The 19,493-nt window shown below is 40.3% G+C and overlaps 1 protein-coding gene across 11 annotated transcripts in view; it reads left to right on the plus strand.

Moving 5' to 3' along the window:
* The window catches only part of NTNG1 (netrin G1), a 212,801-nt gene that overhangs the window by 147,261 nt on the left and 46,047 nt on the right, over positions 1–19,493 (plus strand). For all 11 annotated transcript variants that reach the window (XM_081195009.1, XM_081195005.1, XM_081195011.1 and 8 more), the window contains exon 5: positions 2,965–2,991. In XM_081195009.1, the coding sequence (XP_081051135.1) occupies positions 2,965–2,991 (27 nt within the window). The remainder of the gene's footprint in view (positions 1–2,964; positions 2,992–19,493) is intronic.

A 19,493-nucleotide genomic window follows, 5' to 3' on the forward strand; every position in this document is an offset into this window, starting at 1 on the left:
TTTCTCTGCTTTTGCAACACTGTTTGGGTTTACTTGCTGCCTTGATTGTATGGTGTAATTTATTATTTTGGCACTGGAAACTGGCAATGCAAACTGGCTATTTTAATAATATAATTAACAGTTCTTAATGCATGGTATATAATTTTGAGACATTTAGCTGCCTCGTAAAACCATTCAGCTATTTGTTTGTGTATTTTTCTTTGCAACTCATTATAAATATATTCTACCAGCTAAAGCATCAGTGTTCATGATGCAAACCTGTTTTCTTTGGGACTTTTTTATCTGACAACTCTCATCACACAAAGAGCTGGATCCATGTAGAATATCTCCGCCTCCTTCTCCGCCTCCTCCGCCTCCTGCAAAGCATGTTTGCATATTACAGTGCAGTATATTGGTTGTGGGTGTTGGAATGGAACGAATCACTTGATGCAAATTGATGCAAATAACTGTTATGCAAATGTTTCCAATCGCATTGGGCTCTTCCATGCTTCCACTTGTCCAAAGCCTAAAAAGCATGGGTTCGAGAGGTTTTTTCACTTGCCCCATGCTTTCCAGGCATGGGTCCACTTGCCCCACTGCATTCCCCAGGAAAACCTGTTCTTTACTGCTGAACTGAAGCACAGAAAAGCTTTCCCCACCCTTTAGCCTCTCGTTTCCACAGCTCCTGACCCCTTGTTCTTTCTTCTCCTCTTTAGTATTGCTATTTCTGGCCCCTCACTCCCCCCAGTCTCTGTTTCTGCCTCCTTACACCCTGGTTCTCTCATTCCCCACACTCTAACCCAGTGGTTTCCAAACTTTTTTCCCCCTCTGGGCCACACTTGCATAATGAAAAGTTGTTCACGCCACACCAATTTTTCTTCCTTGCTAAGAACTACATTGGAAAACAAAAAGAAACCTACAACTAGCGGTGCTTGATTTGTAACATAGAACGCAACAGCTTCATAATATGATCATGGGACATCCAGAAGTATAAAGCAATGCAGTTAAATAAGAACATGCACCATTCCCAAGATATAATTATAAACAACTAGGTTTGTCCTCAGTATCGCTTGATGCTTTTTCTGTCATTGTGAAAATATATCTATCCATGTTCTGCAAATTAATATACAGTGGTACCTCGGAAATTGAATGGAATCCATTCTGGAAGTCTGTTCGACTTCCAAAACGTTTGGAAACCAAGGCTGTTCGGGTTCCAAAGAACATTCGCAAACCGGAACACTCACTTCCGGGTTTGCGGTGATCGGGAGCCAAAACGTTTCACTCGCAAGGGATCCAGGGATGGATGGATGGATGGATAGATGATAGATAGATAGATAGATAGATAGATAGATAGATAGATGATAGATATAGAATGTTATACTACACCAAAATGTTTAAATGTTTCTTTGTCCTTGAATCTTCCCAGCACACTTGCCATCCTCTCCAGTTTAGTGCAGCACACCCTTTGACAACCTCTGCTCTAACCTCAATATTTCTTCAACATCACAGCCCCTAGTCTCACTCTTCCCCCTCCATCCCTTAATACCTCTCCTACTCTCCCACCACATCCCCTGTCCTTGCTCCTTCTCCTTCCCCACTACCTAAACTCTGTGTCTGGCTGGCTGGCTGGCTCAAAGGCTCAAATGTGTCTGTGCCTCTGTTTCAAGTGAACCCCTGTCAATTTTTAACCCTGGCTTTGCCTACCTGCTCTGTCCTCTGCCTCTGCCCTGTCTTCCACCTGCACCAGCCTAGTAGTCAGCAGCCACCACTGAAGACAAGCCACCCTTCATAATACAATACTGAGGAGTTTGCTGTTGCCATTACCAAATTGTGAAACAGGAAAGCCAAATAGCTGTGATACAGATAATGAAGGTTAATGAGAGGAACGTATGCTCTGTTTGCAATTTCCAGTGATTTCTCACACGTTGGACATAAATAACATTCCCAAACGCCCACAAGTTCTGGCACGTATTAAGCACTGTGGGAGCCTCCTACATAGCACCTGAACCTCATTGAGAATAAGGTCATTTTGAAAAATGCTCGATTGCATGAGATCATTAACTGGCTGTTTTCCTAGCATGATATTGTCTGCAAGTGCAAAGAAATTAGAGGTGGGATGACTAACTGGCTTCAAATGATATTTTTATTTGATTTTTTAAAAAAAATCCTGTTGATTTCTAAAGCCAGCAAGTGAAATATTTATTAATTACAAGTTGTTTGAGCATTTTGCAAGCAGTTACAAAGAATTGTTTCCTTTCTTGGAGTAACAGCCTTACCTCTGAGCATAAAAATGCTCATCTACGTATTCAGTGGCGCTATTCAAAATCCAGAATTCAAAGGTATTAATGGAAAACTCCCCAACTTTAACTGAACTTGAAAGTAGTACAAAGATCATTATGAGCTATATGTTCTCTCTCACACACACGCATGTATATACACAATGTGGTTTAACTCTAGTAGGTTCAAAGTAAAGACAAAAGGTAAATAATACAGTAAACAATTATCAACAGGTGGCCAAAGAAATCCATACTGCAACAATGGCAATATTTGTTTTATTACCTACATAAACATGAAATACAATTTTTGCCTGAAAGCAAGACAAATATGTTTGTTTGTTTATTTGCTTGCTTGTTTGTTTGCTTGCTTGCAAATGGCTTATATTTAATTTAATATAATGTAATAGCTGCATAGAAACCCAGAATTTTCAGAAACAGTTATTTCTGTGTTAACTGTTCCATTTTGCCCTTACACATGGAAGATTTGGATGAACTTAACAAGTGATGGAGACACATTTAAGCACTTTTTAAAGTTCAGCAACATGTGCTTCATTCACCCATAGAATTCAATGGGACTGTGAAATGCTTGCCTTTGGCCAGAACTTGCCCTTGGTGGTGCTGCTCTAACAATGAAGTCTACTGATGCGGTAATATAAAATATACATCAATATATCTGCATCCCTAACCAAAGTTCTCTCTTTTCTTTCAGGTATGCCCAGTATTTCCAGCATTGGTAGTAAGTAATACAGAACAGACTTAGGCCAGCTTTGCTTGTTGTTCAGCCTCTGAAAATCTATTTTTCCAACATCTATTTCTGTTCTCCCTGAAAACTGCAGTTGTGGTAACTGGAGAAATATTACTAATATTCCTGCTGCATTTGCACATCATAGATATTTATGTTCAGAGGAACACACCTCATAACGCAACAGCCAATGCAGATTGTGATCACTAAACAGACATTTTTTTGCAAATTAAGGGCTTTCAAATGATACACATCTAATATTTTTCAAGTTTGAAAGTGAATGAAAGCAGAATCCTTTATTATTTGCTTTCAAACAAGCACAGCAGAGGAAACCAACTACTCTTCAAACTGCCAGGACTGTATTTTGAGATCCTTCACTATAGCCAGTCCAGATTACATTGAATATTTTATTGTAATTGTTCCAAATTAGGTTCAAATCTGCAAACCACCCTGTTAATTTTTCTTTGAAGGGTGGCATAGATATCTGATAAGGCAATACTATCATTTTCCAGGACTAGAGGATAAGCAAAATGGACAGGATTTTCCTCATGGGTGACCATACACTTGCTCATCCAGCTACATCATGGTTTTGCTTAGCGTTACATGCAGATGAGGCCAATAACTCCTGCTAGAGAAGATTTATAGAATGCCCTTCTCTAGACAATAAATAAAAGATGAAAACTGAAGGCACCCTGTCCCTGAAATAAGTATTTCTATTCAACACTTTTTCTACATGTATAACTTATCTCACTTTTACCCTAAGTCAGATACTCAGGTTTTACTTAAGAAATCTGGCATGATCTCACTGTAAATAAATTTGGAACTTTATACTAAAGAATCCCAAGTGCTGATAAAATGTACTCAGTCACTGAATGTCTTAAACAGTAAAGTAGTGACATGGGAAACTCAGCATATGCACTTTGGGAACAATCCTTTTTAATGCAAGTGCAGTGCTTATAGGCAGCGTAATCCCCATGAACTCCATAGGGTTAAAAAGTAATTCCCATAGGGCTAAATAGAGCCCCATTTTCACTCTCTCTCTATCTTGGCTTAAGTAGAGGCAGCGCTCGAGAGCATTATGGGGAAAGAGGAGTCTGTGCTTACTACCTAAATCCTCCCTTCTCACTCTGTATGTGATGCAAATTAGAAACTAGCAAAGAGAAGGGAGTTTGTTTGGGAATGTGGAAAGTGTGCACAGGCCTTCTATTCTCCGTGATGCATGATCTACTTTACACCAAAGTAGGAAAGAGAGAAACAGGCCTTGGTAGATCTCTGCAGCCATGCTAGGAAGAATCGTATTTCTTTTCAGCACAGCTTTAAACAAGTTAGCCAGATCTAGCTACTCTCAATTTTAAATGCCACTGACTTCAACAGGAAAGTTAAGCACGTGCTTAAAACGAATGGGATTTAAATCCACTTTGCCTGGATTGTGTCCAGATTTTGTGCTATGCAGGACCCTTATGCATTTCTTAACCACCGACAGAAGATTTGCAATACCTGACATCCGGCTGAAAAACAGTGACCTGATAATTTATCAGCCGCATTTCTTCTTCTAAATTGAGAGACCTGACCGTGCATTTATAAGTCAACTCAGTTTTCTTCAGCTCATAAATAGGCTTAGGGCTGATTTGTTAAGCACCACATAGCATGCTAAATGCATTCAAAACTAGCCTTGTCATGAATGCATGTGGTGCTCTTTGTCCATTTTTGTACTGGCTTAAATGTTAAAGTAGCCATTTTCCTTGCAATGAAATTAGTGTTAACATTATGCAGGAGAAAAGTGCTATGTATTTTTTCTGCCCTAGTATCCTCCTCAGCATAGTTCTGACTGCAAATGCACAGTGGTGTGAAGCCCTGACAGTGAATCTGGTTGTGTTATTTGATGCAAAGAAAAGTGGGGAGGAGCCTAAGGGAAGCCAGGGGAGAAATCTTATGGTTCGTAGCCAAACAAAAATCCATTATCATAGCTAACAGAAATGGATAAATGGTAAAAATAGTTCTTGTGCTACAGACTGTTGGTATTGTCTTGCATGAACTCGTGTGGTTGTGACATTCACTTTACACTCCCATATAGCTTTCTTCACTGCATTCACCATCTCTGAGCATCAGCAGATGTTGGCCTTGGACTCTTAATTGGGAAACTCATATAGACTTGGATTAATCCAAGATGAACTGAAAGGATGCATTGCTGACCTTTTTGAATTTTGACACTTTTAGCTGTGGTGTAGTTAGTATCAATTGCCTTTGCTAAAAAGGGAATTGTTTCAGTTGTGCTAACCTTTCAGACTCCCCCCAAGTCACAGGCCTACCGAAATAGTCAGTAGCTCATGTTATCTGTTAGTCCCTACAAAGGGGGGGGGGGCAATCAACCTTGCCTGCTCTCCTGGAGGTACTTCCTGCTTTGTACAGGTGTTCAGGTGACTATTGACAAATATGGCTTCTTCAAATTTGTTGCATAGCCTTAGTTCACAAATAATCCCTTTTAGATACTCTTAAGAGGAAATATGGAATAGGTTTCACTTAAAATACCATTCATAAATAATAGAGGGTTGCATCCAAGTTATACTTAGAGGAGACACAGTGAAATTGATGCACCTACATTAGACATGCCTATTAATTTCAGTGGGTGTGCTCTGAGTAGGACTAACAGTGGATACAACCCAGTGTTTTCCCCATTCTGATCTACTGAGATTCACTGGACTGCAAATTGTGTGTGTTCACACACACATGCCAAACAAGATTAATAACATCAGGCTGCTTTAATGGATTCTGTGTGATTTCTTCTTTTGTCTATGCTAATGCAATATTTGTGTTCATTCCAGGAGGTTTTTCCTCTCTCAGCTGGGAATAGATTATTCTCAGGTAGTGCATTTAATATCGCTTGCTAGAAAACACTGAACTGCGTATATTGGCTTCTGTATGCCTGGAGCTTTTGCTCAGTTTAGTGGAGAGAGGGGAAAAATGAACACAAAACATCCAGCATACAAAGAAAATCCATTGCAACAGATGTTCATGTATCATCCATAAGACTAAGATGATCAAAAGCATGCCCAAGGAAGAATAAAATATGTATATATTGATGCGTAACATATATGTATAATTCTGTATTCACTTTGATCTCAAAGGATCTTGTATTAAAGCAGCACATCATTAATGTTTAAGTGCAATGCAAAGAGTGGTTGTTAAGTAAACACATCCTTTCTGATCATCTACACAAAAAATTAAATCAGAGCTTTCCCCATTAAGGTCATTTGTACCTGCTGTTGTCTATCAATTGAATAAGAGGTTCTTTGATCATTTCCAGCACATTTGATTCCAATGCTGATCTTTTCAGCACTGGCTTGGGGGTGGGGGGATAGCTGATAGTGAGATGGTTAGCAATTAATGAGTCCCAAAACCAATTTCAGAATACTGTAAAGCTTTTATGATCAGTTATGCCTACAGAGCACCTAACGTTGACCATCGTTAAATAATCATGGTATAGACGAACCTGTCAAAAATACTTTTGAGACTGAACACTGAAGATTAAAGTCCATTCCTTCATGCCTTCCCTTTTACACATTTTCTGCACTCAACCAGCAATTCAGGGGTGTTCTATGCATTATGTAGATGAGGTTGAAACTGCACTGCATCACTTCAGACAGTAGCCATATTTTTCACATGTCCCATGTAACTACACCGGAGCATGTCAAAAACTAGGACATCAGAGAAAGAACTGTGCTGAAACTGTTCTTCCAATGCACTAGTTTACTACATACAGTGAGTATATTTCATGTAAAAAAAATTGTGGGTTTTTTTTAAGTGACACTACTATTTAACAAGTGAAGTACCACAGTCCATAATTCTCTCTCAATCATATACCACCCTATTAGTTTATTCTCTGTAAAGTGTAGATTGGGCTATACTCCACCACTTATAAACCCTTCTCTATTACAAAATGTGACAAACCCACCACCGCACCTTGCTGTGTGCACGCTGCCTCTTTGGCCAGGATTTTTCTCTGGTTCCCTGCCTTCCATCTCAATGTTGTCACTGCCTGTCACATCTATGTGGCCACACTCATCGTGGTAGAGGAAAGCCATCACCCCTGAACCACCCCCCTCCTGGAATTTCAAAGCCCTGATTTGAACTAGTTGTTTGTTAGCAAACTACTGCATCTAATCTGTATTCCGCAGTACACCATGACACTAATTATGCTAAGTAGTTTGTTAGAAAGTGCACAATTACGCAGAAAATAGGTTTGACATGATGCACAGATAGTTTTGTGGGGGTGATTACCACCTCCGAAGCTATCGCTGACAGAGAAGTCAGAGTTTAGAAACAAACAATGTACTGAAGTACAAAATGCAATCAAAGTCAGCAGGCATTAAATCTGATGTTTGCAGTTGTGTCATTCTCCCTCCAATTACCTCCTTAAGAAACACAGTAGGGCCCTCTCCTGTGGAACAAACTGCAGACCACCAAGAATAATGTTCCACACTTCCCCAGACAATAGGGCATTCCAATGCATGTTTTTTTATGTCCAGTTTCCTTGTGACCACAGGATATTGGAGATTATAGAATACTCATAGTAGTGTGTTTAAGTACATATATATTGTTACACGCTACCCTAATCTCCAAGCAATGTGAGATTCCAGAGGTTAATGTGCTTACTGAGGGTCAGTGTTTCCTCTTGGAAATTAGGAAACTGTGGTGTCTTTAGGCTTATTTATACATATATACAACCCAAGCCTACGAAGGAGGGGTTCACAGCATTCACACCCCAAGAGGTTCTGACTTCTCCCATAGCCACAGCGGCCTTGGTTTTAAGGACGCCTCAACCATTGTTCTCAAATGTTGCTCTCTGACACTCTCTCCAGCCCACTACTTACAATATCTGTTGCATAACTCCGATCTCCAATTCTAAGAACCCGCTCACCGAACTGACTGGAGAACTGGGCCAAAACTAACAAAATGAATTTCAGCAGGGACAAATGTAAGGTTCTACAGTTAGGCAGGAAGAACCAGCTGTGCAAATATAAGACTGGGGTGAGGCACCTGGCTTGCCCATAGTACATGTGAAAAGGATCTAGGAGGTCTTAGTAAATCACAAGCTTCACATGAGTCAGCAATGTGATGCAGAAGAAAGAAAGAGAGAAAAAAGCTAATGCTATTCTAGGCTGCATCAATAGAAGTGTAGTGTCCCAATCAAGGGAAGTAATATTTTATTCTGTGTCCAGTTCTGGGTGCCACAATTTAAGAAGAATGTTGACAAGCTGGAATGTGTGCAGAGGAAGACAACCAAGATGATCAAGGGTCTGGAAACCAAGCCTTATGAGGAACGGTTGAGGGAGTTCCAGTATGTTGAACTTGGAAAAGAGGAGAGTAAAAGGAGATAAAATAGCCATCTTCAGATATCTAAGGGCTGTCACACGGAAGATGGAGAAAGCTTAATTTATCCTGCTTTAGAGGATAGAACTCAATCCAATGGATTCAAGTTTTAAGAAATGAGATTGTGACTAAACATCAGGAAGAACTTTCTGACAATGCTATGTATTCTAGTACATAGTGTCAAAAACTCATTAAGCCAGGACTAGGTTCCTCTGTGAGGTGATAGTTTGAGGGTAATGAGTGATTAGTATGACAAAGGATCAAGGGCAAATCTCATTTGCAAATGAGTAGGCACACGCTCTCCTTCAACTGAGAATCTCAGAATTGTGGAGTTCAAAGGGGCCCCAAGGGCCATCTAGTCCAACCCCCAGTAATGCAGGAATCTCAATTTCATCATACATGGCAGATGGTAATCCAACCTCTGCTTTAAAACCTCCAAGGAAGGAGAGCCCACCACCTCTCATGGGAGTCTGTTCCACTGTCGACCAACTCTTATTCTAGTACATAGCTCAAATACACACATGGGTCTAGCCACCAGTTCTAACACCAAATTGTAATTATATTCTAACACCGATTAGACCCAGGAATTTAGGGTGTCTAGCACACACACTCATAACAATATACAGATTGAATAGCAAGAATGCAGGCAGCACTGCTAACCACAATCTAGGACCAATAGAGCAACCCAAAAGCTGTAGGATGCCACTACAATTTTTCTAACCAAGCTTGAAAATCAAATGTATATGAAAGAAAGAGAAAGAAAAATCTACTTCCTTCTGGGCCTCCCCTTCCCCTCATTCACATCTGTGCAAACCATCTGAAGCTGCAGAATGGAACTGGAGATGAGACAGAGGAATCACCTCCCCAAATGCTCATGGAAAGAGTAAAAGACATGGACACGACACACACATCTTACAACCTATTGGCTGCAAGACACATGGTGCAGACTTAGGATAAAATTTTAAACACAGTCGAAGGTCCAAGTAAGACCTATGAACAGGATCGCCCTCTTAAAGTAACAGCAATAACAGTCAATGTACTAATAGCAGTAGCTATAGGCAGGCGTCAGTTCCTGGCTGCTGGCCTCAGGAAGGGAGGATTCAGTCATTTATGCCACACTATTTTCCTTGATTAAATTTCTCCTACACTACATAGGAGAAGGGGAGAAATTTGGTTCACATTTTAATGTGAGCGATCTAGTTTACACTTTCCCAAGTATTAAGTGACTCTTTCTTCAAGTGGCATTCTGTTCTCCATCCAAAAATTGTGATACAAAAATACATATCTTAGGCAAAATGACATACACGTCTATATTATATCAGGAGAAACTGCTTGCAAAAATGTATAAATTAGGCAAAATTGTGTTAAAATGTGTTTAGTAGAAGGGATGCAAAAATGCAGATAAATTCCTGTGCAGACTTTTCCCCCCTCTTATTTTGCAAATAAGGAAAGGGGATGAACCAAATTTAAGGTTGGGAAAATGAGAAAGTGAAATTGACGTGTTAATTGACGTGTTAATTGACATATCTACTCTGGTCATAATATATAGTATTTGTACAAGAAATATGATGATGCTGTTGTTTTGGAAAAACTAACTGATGATTGTCCTTTTCAGAAAATATTGCTTATGGCATTAGTTTGAGTATGACTTAAGAGTAGACAATTGCACCAAAATGTGTCCGTGCTTAGACTTACTCCTAAAAATGGATAGACGCTTATGACCATGCAAAGTGAAGCATGAAGTTTGGACTCGAAAATCTGCCAAACATTCTAAAACCATGTTAGGAAGTATATCAGAGTCAATTCTCAAAACCAGCTTACTACTACTTCATGTTTTCCACTTGAAAAAGAACAACTATCCCTTTACTGCATGAGTGGCTGTGGATCAGCAATCACTAAGTGTTGTTTTGTACAGTGAAAGGCAGTTGTCTTTAGAAAGCTGGCAATGTGGTAAACCAACCAATAGCAAAGTCCCTCTGCCACAGGGAATTATTGGGGGGGTCTGGGGGTATCGTGGTAACAGAAGGTGCAGTGTTTGGCCAGGGTGCTATAAAGGACCCATCCCAACACATACACCACCACCACAACACACACAAACACACGAGGGCAGGGACACACAACTGTTTTCCAATTAGTCCTTGAGATATCAAACCTAATATACTTTGCATGCCATGTTGACATTTGTCATTGTACTACTTTATTAATAGACTCCACCTTGGGGTGAAGGATAGGATATAAATACTTTTCATAAACAATGAAAAAGATAAATTAATATTGTATGTAAGGCTGGCACCAATTCTGAAGAGCCCTGCCGCCCACCCAGCAAAGTGCTCCCCAAGAACCACATCCAACACTAGAGGCTGAAGGATTTATAAAGAAACAAGCAAACAGTCCAGTCTTGTGCATATTTATTTAGAAGTAATTGCCACTAAGCTGAGTGGGAGATAGGCCCATTTATGGAGTCGGATCCAATATGTATAATAGGAGTTAGCAATGTGGTTGCCGCCGCCGCCACTGTGGTTTATCCTGCACCACTAGAGGTTCATGTAAAGTTTCCCTCAATTAAAGCTGCATACGTTACATAGATTTAAAGCACTTCCCCCAGAGAATCCTGGGAACTGTCCTTCACAGAACTACAACTGCTAGCACCTTTCAGAAACTACGGTTCCTGGGATTCTTGGGGGGTGGGGTGGTCACCACCCCACACAAGTGATCCATTGTGGCCAAGAGTCATTCTGTGGCATGGATGTCACTGAAGCCATGCGTTAAGAGCTCAATCCTCTGTACACTTACCTAGGAGTAAGTCCCATTGAATTCAGGTAGAGTTACATCTAAGTAAATATACACGGAATTACACTGAAGGGCATCTAACTCCTAAGTAAGCATAAATGTCTCAGGCCAGAATTCAACTAAGTTGTTGCATAAGTGGAACGAAGTCCGCTCAGACAAAGGAACTTTCCCTGTTCTCCTCACTCTGTACCTGGAAGTTTGAGCAACTCACAGAAGAGGTTCAGGTGGGTTTGAGGGGGATAAGGAAAGCCCTGCTGCATGAGCAGACCTCCTTCTGTTCATAGGTACCCTACTTACAACTATGCCGAATTCCACCCTTTCGGGTGCAACATAGGGTGAAGGGAGTTGTTTACAGGCAACCCCCATTTTAGGCACACACACACAGCACTAAAATTGGAAGTGACCCAGAAACGTTATAAAAAACATCACTAGAAGGGCAGAACGGGGCGGGGCAGAACAGAGCAGGGGCAGAATGGGGTGTTTAGATTGCACATGATTTCACACAAGCACGCAGTGACTTGGAACTCAACCCCCACACAAATCGGGAGGTGCCTGTATTTGTTAAGAACTGTGTGTTTTGTTTTCTTCAAATGTGATCATGTGGGAGCTGTTACATAGCCAATATAATTTTCTTTGATTTGACACCATCTTCAATTGCAGATAAATGTTGAAACTAAGGTATACTACTGATTTAATAGTTCTAATCAAGATAATTTCTGTTTGCATTAGAAGATTTTAAATTCTCCTAACCATTTTGTTTGCTCGGTAATAAATAATACTGCCTATGATGTTGACAACTGGCTAAAACAAGCCTAGACAGGCCGCCTCTTCTGGCTTTAGTGGTTGCTTGGTGTGCAAAAAATAATAATCTGCAGGTGACACTTTTCACAGCATGGAGAAAAATATAATCACTTGCTAATGTCTGAATGACAAGCTGCTGTTAAAGTCACAGCTACGGTAATCGATTACAATATTGGCAAGCCTAGTTGTCTTCGGCATAATAATTCACACTAATGAGATGTACAAATTGACTGTATACTGCACACATACATTAATTAACCAGATATGGAAAAAGATTTGTAGAGAATGAAGTAAAAAGGAGGGGGCAGCAACAGAAAAGGCTTTCCAGCACCTCTGTCCCAAGTAAAAAAAGCTATATTCAGAGAAAATGCTACTGATATCATATGCTAAATGCTGGGTTGTTACACTCTAAATTACATTCACCGTCTTTTTAAATAAAGCATACCCATACGAAACAGATCTGTTGGCTGCAGTCCTAACCCCACTTACCTGGGAATAAGGTCTGCTGAATTTTCTTCTGAGTAGACATGGTTAGAATTGCATTATTAGCTCCTAGTTACATAAAGCATGCTTGTGTCATGTTAGCATTTTTTTCAAACCAGACGGTTTCAAATGAAACTTTCTTTTTTAAAAAGGGCTTTTTAATTTTAATTTTTTTAACTGTGTTTTTTTTAAACTGCTCTGATCCTGCTACTAGAATTATGAGATACTGGGAAGGGAAGCAATCATTACTTATGTCACAACCATTCTGCAAGGTGGTCTGTTTCCTCAATCTGGGAGCAAGTCGACCACATAACTTGAGGCCAACATGGTTTTAAAAATACGCTACAGTGGGATCTCAAGTTTGGGTACCTCTGTGAAAAAATGAAATCTTCTGCTCTGTGGAAAGGAGGATTCAGAAGTTGCTAAAGAGCTAATATTCAGAGACACTGAAATATTTCCCTCCTGCCCACTCTTCTTTCAAGAGTGTTAGGGAAACCATTCTGGCCATAAACTATGCTGAGATTTGCTACCAGAGTGTTTATTTTATCAGCCATTGACAGCAAGTTTCCTTTTTGTAGAACAGTGCCTACACCTGAGGTCTCCTGTCATGAGTAGAAAGTGGTACAGCCCAAGTAAAAAAGTTGTATCAAGTGATTCTGTTGCTGCCTGTGTAGGTTGACTCTTATTCCCTATCACAAAACATGACACAGCCACTAACTTAAGGCAGTTGTAAAAAGCGATTAAATAAATGCATAGAGGAAAAGCCTTCACTAGCTAATAGTTACGATGTCTGTATGATTGCTAGTCGCTGTAACTCTCATGTCCTGCTTTTTCGGTATATCAAAGGCATCTGGCTGGCTACAAAGAGAAAGCTTGGACTACATAGACCTTTGGTCTGATTGAGCAGGTTTAGTCTTATGTTCCTGTACTTTAAGAGGTATGGGATTATCTCTGAAGCATTGCAGGGGTTCTTATTGAAAGAAGAAATGGGAAGAAAACATAATTTCATTTCTGTGTTATCATATCCTCCAGCATTTCATGGATGAAAATAGGGACACCCTTGAGACTTGTAACACTCCTGTTCTCACATTCTCCTCTCCTTTCTCACACACAAAAGTTGTCACACTTTGCTGAGGGCTCTTCCCTACCTCCTGTGCACCGTATTATAACTTCTACTGACTCTAGCTTTTGCATCAGTAAGCTTATCTTAACAGTTTCCTACAATATTTACTCTCACACTGGATCTGGTTGTAGTCATTATAGAAGAACTACAATTCAAAACATATTCAGCAGCAAATGGTTGGCCAGAGTGGGAAATGAAATGAAACTCTTAAAGTCAAGAATCTTGTCTTCACTTTAAGACAGCTAAGAACCCAATCCTAGGCCTGTTTTCCTAGCAAGTCCCTCTGAGTTAATTGGAGCATACTTCTGTATAAACACACCTAGGATTGGGCAGTAAGAAAAAATAAACTTGAATGTGGCCTTGTGATATAGCTAGATGGTGTTATATTAGGAAAACCATACCCTATAAATATATAATATGTCTATAGAGTGTTCTGCTATTATGCTATGCATTTTATATTTTTATGTTGTAAACCAACCAGTAACCGATGAGGATTATGATGCCCCAATATGTTTTCAATGCAGGCCACTTTTTGAATTTCTGAACCCCATCCCTTCACAGCCATTTTTTAGCAGGTGAGCTCAGAATATCCTTGCAGAGCTTTGCTGCTGCTGCGTGCATAACTTAATATGATGATTGGGGCGCTACTAATCCAACACTGGCACTAGAAGAGAATTGGAATAGCACAATGCAGTGAACCAGTGGTAGGGTGGGTGAGCAGGGCAATTAATGAGAGGCCAGGCCACGGACATCACTTGAAGCAGATTCAACTTACTCTGGTTTGCTTCCCATCCTCCTCCCTTGTACAGCAGACACTTAAGCAATTCTCAGACCCTGGGGTGCTGTGGGAAATTAAATGTGGCTAGACACAGCCACTGTGCTGATTGGAACATTGCCCTAAGAATCAGACAAGCCTTTCTGATGAAAAACAGCCCAACCAAAGGACAGTTTCAGGTTCGGTCCCAAGTGTGAACAGTAACCCAGTCCCTTGCTCCAAGCAAACAAAACAGAATGAGACAGAAAATGTATGTGCTGCCTAACTGTAAACAAAATCTCCCAAAAGGTTTGTGGAGAATATAAAGTATACATTAAAATTGTCATTAAAAATCAGAATTAACAGTTGTTGTTGTTTTTTTAAAAAAACAACAGTTGAAAATGAAGAGTGGACTTCACCATTGTACTATTCTGAATGTTCAGGCTGCATGAGCATTTCAGCTTGCTAAACAGAATGATCCCCACTCTCTTATTTGCCCAAGTGGTGGAGCATCTCCCGAACCCCCACCACAGAGGGAGGATGGGGGAAAGCCCCATTGTCCAATAAGAAGTCCTTGCACAGGGCTTCTGCTTATAGATCTCCTTACTTGAATTTTGCCCACACATTATCAGCTAAAATACATGTAAACTTTAAGTCATGGTCTACCTTTACATTTGGGGGGGGGGGTATCGCTAAGCAGCTTACAAGTATCCTACCGTAAGTATTGCAGTGAACATTCAGAAAAGACTAAATATATTATTAAAATGTCCGCAGTTGGGCCTAAGGCAGGGGATGGAAGAGACACAGGGAGCTGCAGGTGTTGGGTTACAGCGCCCATCTGTCCCGACTATATGCCAAGCTGGCTGAAGCTGATGGGATTTGGGCTTCAACCTCCAGAGGACCACGGGGTTTCCCACCCCAGCCTAAGGCACACTGGTATGGAATTATACGTTTTACACCGTCCTCTGTCATGAAGGAGGGAGGCAGGCAGTTGGAATAGTTTAACAAATTTCCTGCTTCTCTCTTCTCGGTAAGCAGACCAGGAGCGGTTGCCTAGCAACCCCAGTGCTCACTTTCTTTCCCCGGAAGAGGCCTAAGGGCAGCAGCAATTAGTGTGACCAGATGAAGAGAAAGATGGGACTCCTGTGCTTTTAATAGGTGTGGAGAGGAGGGAATTTTAGCAGATGCAGCTTGTCAGATAGGGGTGAGGGAAAGTTACACCTGCTGGAAATCCCTCTCCTCTACCACCGCTAAATGTACACAGGCCCTTTCCTCCTTTGCATCTGATCACTCTAGCAACAATCTGGTTCCTGAGGTTTGAGAGCCCACAGATTTCACATAGCTATCTCTGAAAAAAACAAAGGGGTCACTCATTTCTTTGTACATGTGCCTTAGGGAAACCCATCTGCCAGTAGTTTTCAGAGTTATCCACCTTGGTACTGGAGGAAGCAAACACGTATCCGATTAAAAAGATAGCTCACAGCTGGCGTTGCCAACTTGTAGCTGTGTTGTAGCTGTGTCTTTAGCAGGTATTAGTGACAATGTTTATCTCCATGCTATGAGAAGCATAGCTGTTGATTCCTCTATGGGCAAATTCCCCCCACCCCACCCCCCGTTCTGCCAGTGTAGGTTCTAGGGTCCAACTTAACTGTGGACAGGCATGGGAACATATAACCAGGGCTTTTTTGTGACCCATTCAAAGGTTATGTAAGTGGATAGGTGTTTCCATATTTTCAGGGCCTGGGAACTGAATTTCAATGGTGGGAGAAGTTAAACTCATGACTTCTAAGGCAGACAGGCCTCATTTTTTTTAAAGCTTTGCTAGGAGCTACAGGGGGGGTGGGCACCAATTTCTTCCCAGAATGCTGCTGAGGATGACAATATGTCGCAATGAAACATTTTTCTGAGGCAATATTGGAAAATGTAAATGGTGGAGGCCAGCCAACAAAACACAGCACGAATCCTTGTAACAGCTCTTCCCACACTGCTGAACTTCTCCCTGATCTTCTGAAAGGCAAAAAGCAGAAGGGAGAGCCGCCCCCTTTCTTCGTCAACAACCCCCACACCCCTCAAAAATGGGTGAAAGTTCTCAAAGGCGAAAAAATCAGGAGAGCCAATCACAGATATCATGTGCTATGTATGTTTTGGCCATATAACATATTTAGTTGTCTAAAGATTCATCTTGTGCAGCACCACATGTCACTCACTACCAGTCATATCCCTCACTTTTATTATAGAAAAACATCATTTTGGTGCCAATTTACTCTCACCTAGGCAAGGATCCAGCATGTTATGCCCACCACCCTCAAACAAACCCCAATTCATCAATTATGTTTGTGTCTCTGGCCATTTTTCTGCCAAGTGACTATGTGAACCACCCTTAAAAGTCTACATCTGTTCTTGGCTAAGGTAAGAACCAAGAATAATTAATTAATTCCATTAATTAGTGCAGTGCCTATTGTGGAGAAAAAGGAGTGAATGGTGATTGGTTGGTTGATATATGTTACATTATAGACACCTGTCTAGTAGACCATACCATGACCAAAACATGCCATTAGCCCTGTTAAACATTCGGACCTTTCATCACATGCCAAATATAGTCTTGTTCATTCCTTTCTTCCATATATACAGAACAGATAGAACAGGGAGCGGTATCGCATCCTCTGGCCTCATTCTGATCTCCATATCAGACCATCCAAGTGTCCCTATTTTCCAAGGACAGTCCCGGATTTACAGAAGCCACCCCAGTTTCTGATTTGATCCTGGAATGTCCTGCTTTTCCTTAGGACGTCCCTATTTTCATCAGAGAAGTTGGAGAGTGTGGAGTTATGCAACCCCCAATCCAAGGAAATAAGTAACTTTACAAGCTTTAGAAGATATCTGAAGACAGCCCAGTATAAGGAAGTTTTTTTAATGTTTAATGTTTTATAAATGTTAGAAACCACCCAGAGTGGCTGCGGCAACCCAGTCAGATGGGAGGGGTATTATTATTATACGTTCCTATTTTCATCGGAGAAATGTTGGAGGGTATGCCAGATTTCAGGCTTCCTCAACCTCGGCCCTCCAGATGTTTTTGGCCTACAACTCCCATGTTCCCTAGCTAGCAGGACCAGTGGTCAGGGATGATGGGAATTGTAGTCTCAAAACATCTGGAGGGCCGAGGTTGAGGAAGCCTGCCGTATTTTCAGTGGACTTTCAGTTTTGACCCACAAAGCCTAACACAGGTCACCAGCCGTGTGCAATCATCCACTAGTGGCTCAGTATATTTCCTGGTTTTGCTTCCAGCAAGAGAAAAAATCACCATATATCATAGATGCATTTTGTTTAGCAAGTTGTGTAGGTCTGACCGATACTACTGATATCAAAATAACCATAAGAAATTCCCCAGAGGAGTGGGGCTGATACCGGTAAGCACAGTGAGCTAAGCATTTTATAAGAATATGCTTCCCCCACTGGAGTGGAGTAACTGATAACATTATAGCTTACCTATTTTTGGTATGAAAGCTTGCATTTGGTTATTATTATTATTATTATTATTATTATTATTATTATTATTATTATTATTATTATTATTATTATTATTATATTTTGCATATGTTGTATATCCTGTATACTTGTCATAATCAAAATAATTAAAAACAAATATTTGCTAGCAACCATCACAGCACGCTGTTCAGCATAAAGCCCAAAACATCATAATTAAGTATGAATATGTTTTATATGGCATTGGGTGATTTTTTTTAAAAAAATCATCAGAATCTGAATATCTCTTTCAAAAAAACGCAGATGCTGAAGACAATTTTACAAAAGCAAAGCAAATCTTTGTCAGTACCTGAATAGTAAACTATGTGGGTACTTTTTGAATGTCATTTATTTATTAAGATTTATACACCACTTTATTATTATTATTAAAAACCCTCTAAGCAGTTCATAAAAAGATAAAATTAAGACAGACGTACGGCCATACTTTAAAACATACGAAAGTTAAAATGCTAAATCAGATTAAAAGTATCTCAACTTCATCTCTGGAGGAAATGGTATAGCATATAAATTTAATAAATAAAAAGTTCTGTCTTTGTGCATATCCACAACCCCTGCACTTTTTAATAATAAAAAAACAGCTCTTTGAGATCACCGGCTGCATTTTACAATTCAATATCTTTCTCCTCAGACTTACCTATACCCCTGCAGAGATCTCAGAACTATTATGTTATTTTCCTGCTGCTCAGGAAAAGAGAGTTCTTAACAAATTGCGGTAAATGAATGAGTGGCTATTATATGGCCTGGCTATTAAAGGATTCTGATTGAAGCCTGTTGAGAATGAGTCATCTTTTCCAGTTACCTAAAGACTTCACAGGCAGCCTCCAGAAGAATCTCTGAGTGACTCAGAAGTTTTCATCCCACTATTCAAGCATTTTTTTAAAAGCCAAATGTGCAGAGATTGGGTAGTGTTCATGCTGTATCCAGCCACAAATTGGGAAAAAAAATGAAAAGCTCAATGCCTAGAATGAGGGCCATATTTGTCACAGGGGGAAAATGTAATAATTGATATACTGGCGGTGGAACAAGGCTTAAAAATAATTCAAGGTTCAGCCCAGTGGAAGCAGCTTCAATCTAAAGCTGAACAGGCTCTGTACCATTATTATTTTTAAAGGAAGATGCTTGAAGGATCCAGTAGTTGAAGTAGGAGATGGGAGGAGCAGATCAAAGTAGGCTGAGAATGTAACAGGATGTGACTAATAAAGATATCTTTAAGAACCTCTGAAATCTAGTTAAAATAAAAAAATTCCTTCCTGTAGCACCTTAAAGACCAACTAAGTTAGTTCTTGGTATAAGCTTTCGTGTGCATGCACACTTCTTCAGATACCTGAAGAAGTATCTGAAGAAGAATCTGAAGAAGTATCTGAAGAAGTGTGCATGCACACGAAAGCTTATACCAAGAACTAACTTAGTTGGTCTTTAAGGTGCTACAGGAAGGATTTTTTTTATTTTGACTATGGCAGACCAACACGGCTACCTATCTGTAACTGAAATCTAGTTCTCATGGATAAAGGGGTAGGTACCAAAACCCTATTCAGTGAGATGTGGGATTTTTTTTGTGGCATCACAAGGTTGGAGAAGGAGATATTAGACAGTTCAAAGGTCAAATGTGACCAAGACTGCAACTCTAAATAA

This window comes from Podarcis bocagei (genome assembly GCF_964188305.1).
Source record: "Podarcis bocagei genome assembly, chromosome: 5".
Lineage (NCBI taxonomy): Eukaryota > Metazoa > Chordata > Lepidosauria > Squamata > Lacertidae > Podarcis > Podarcis bocagei.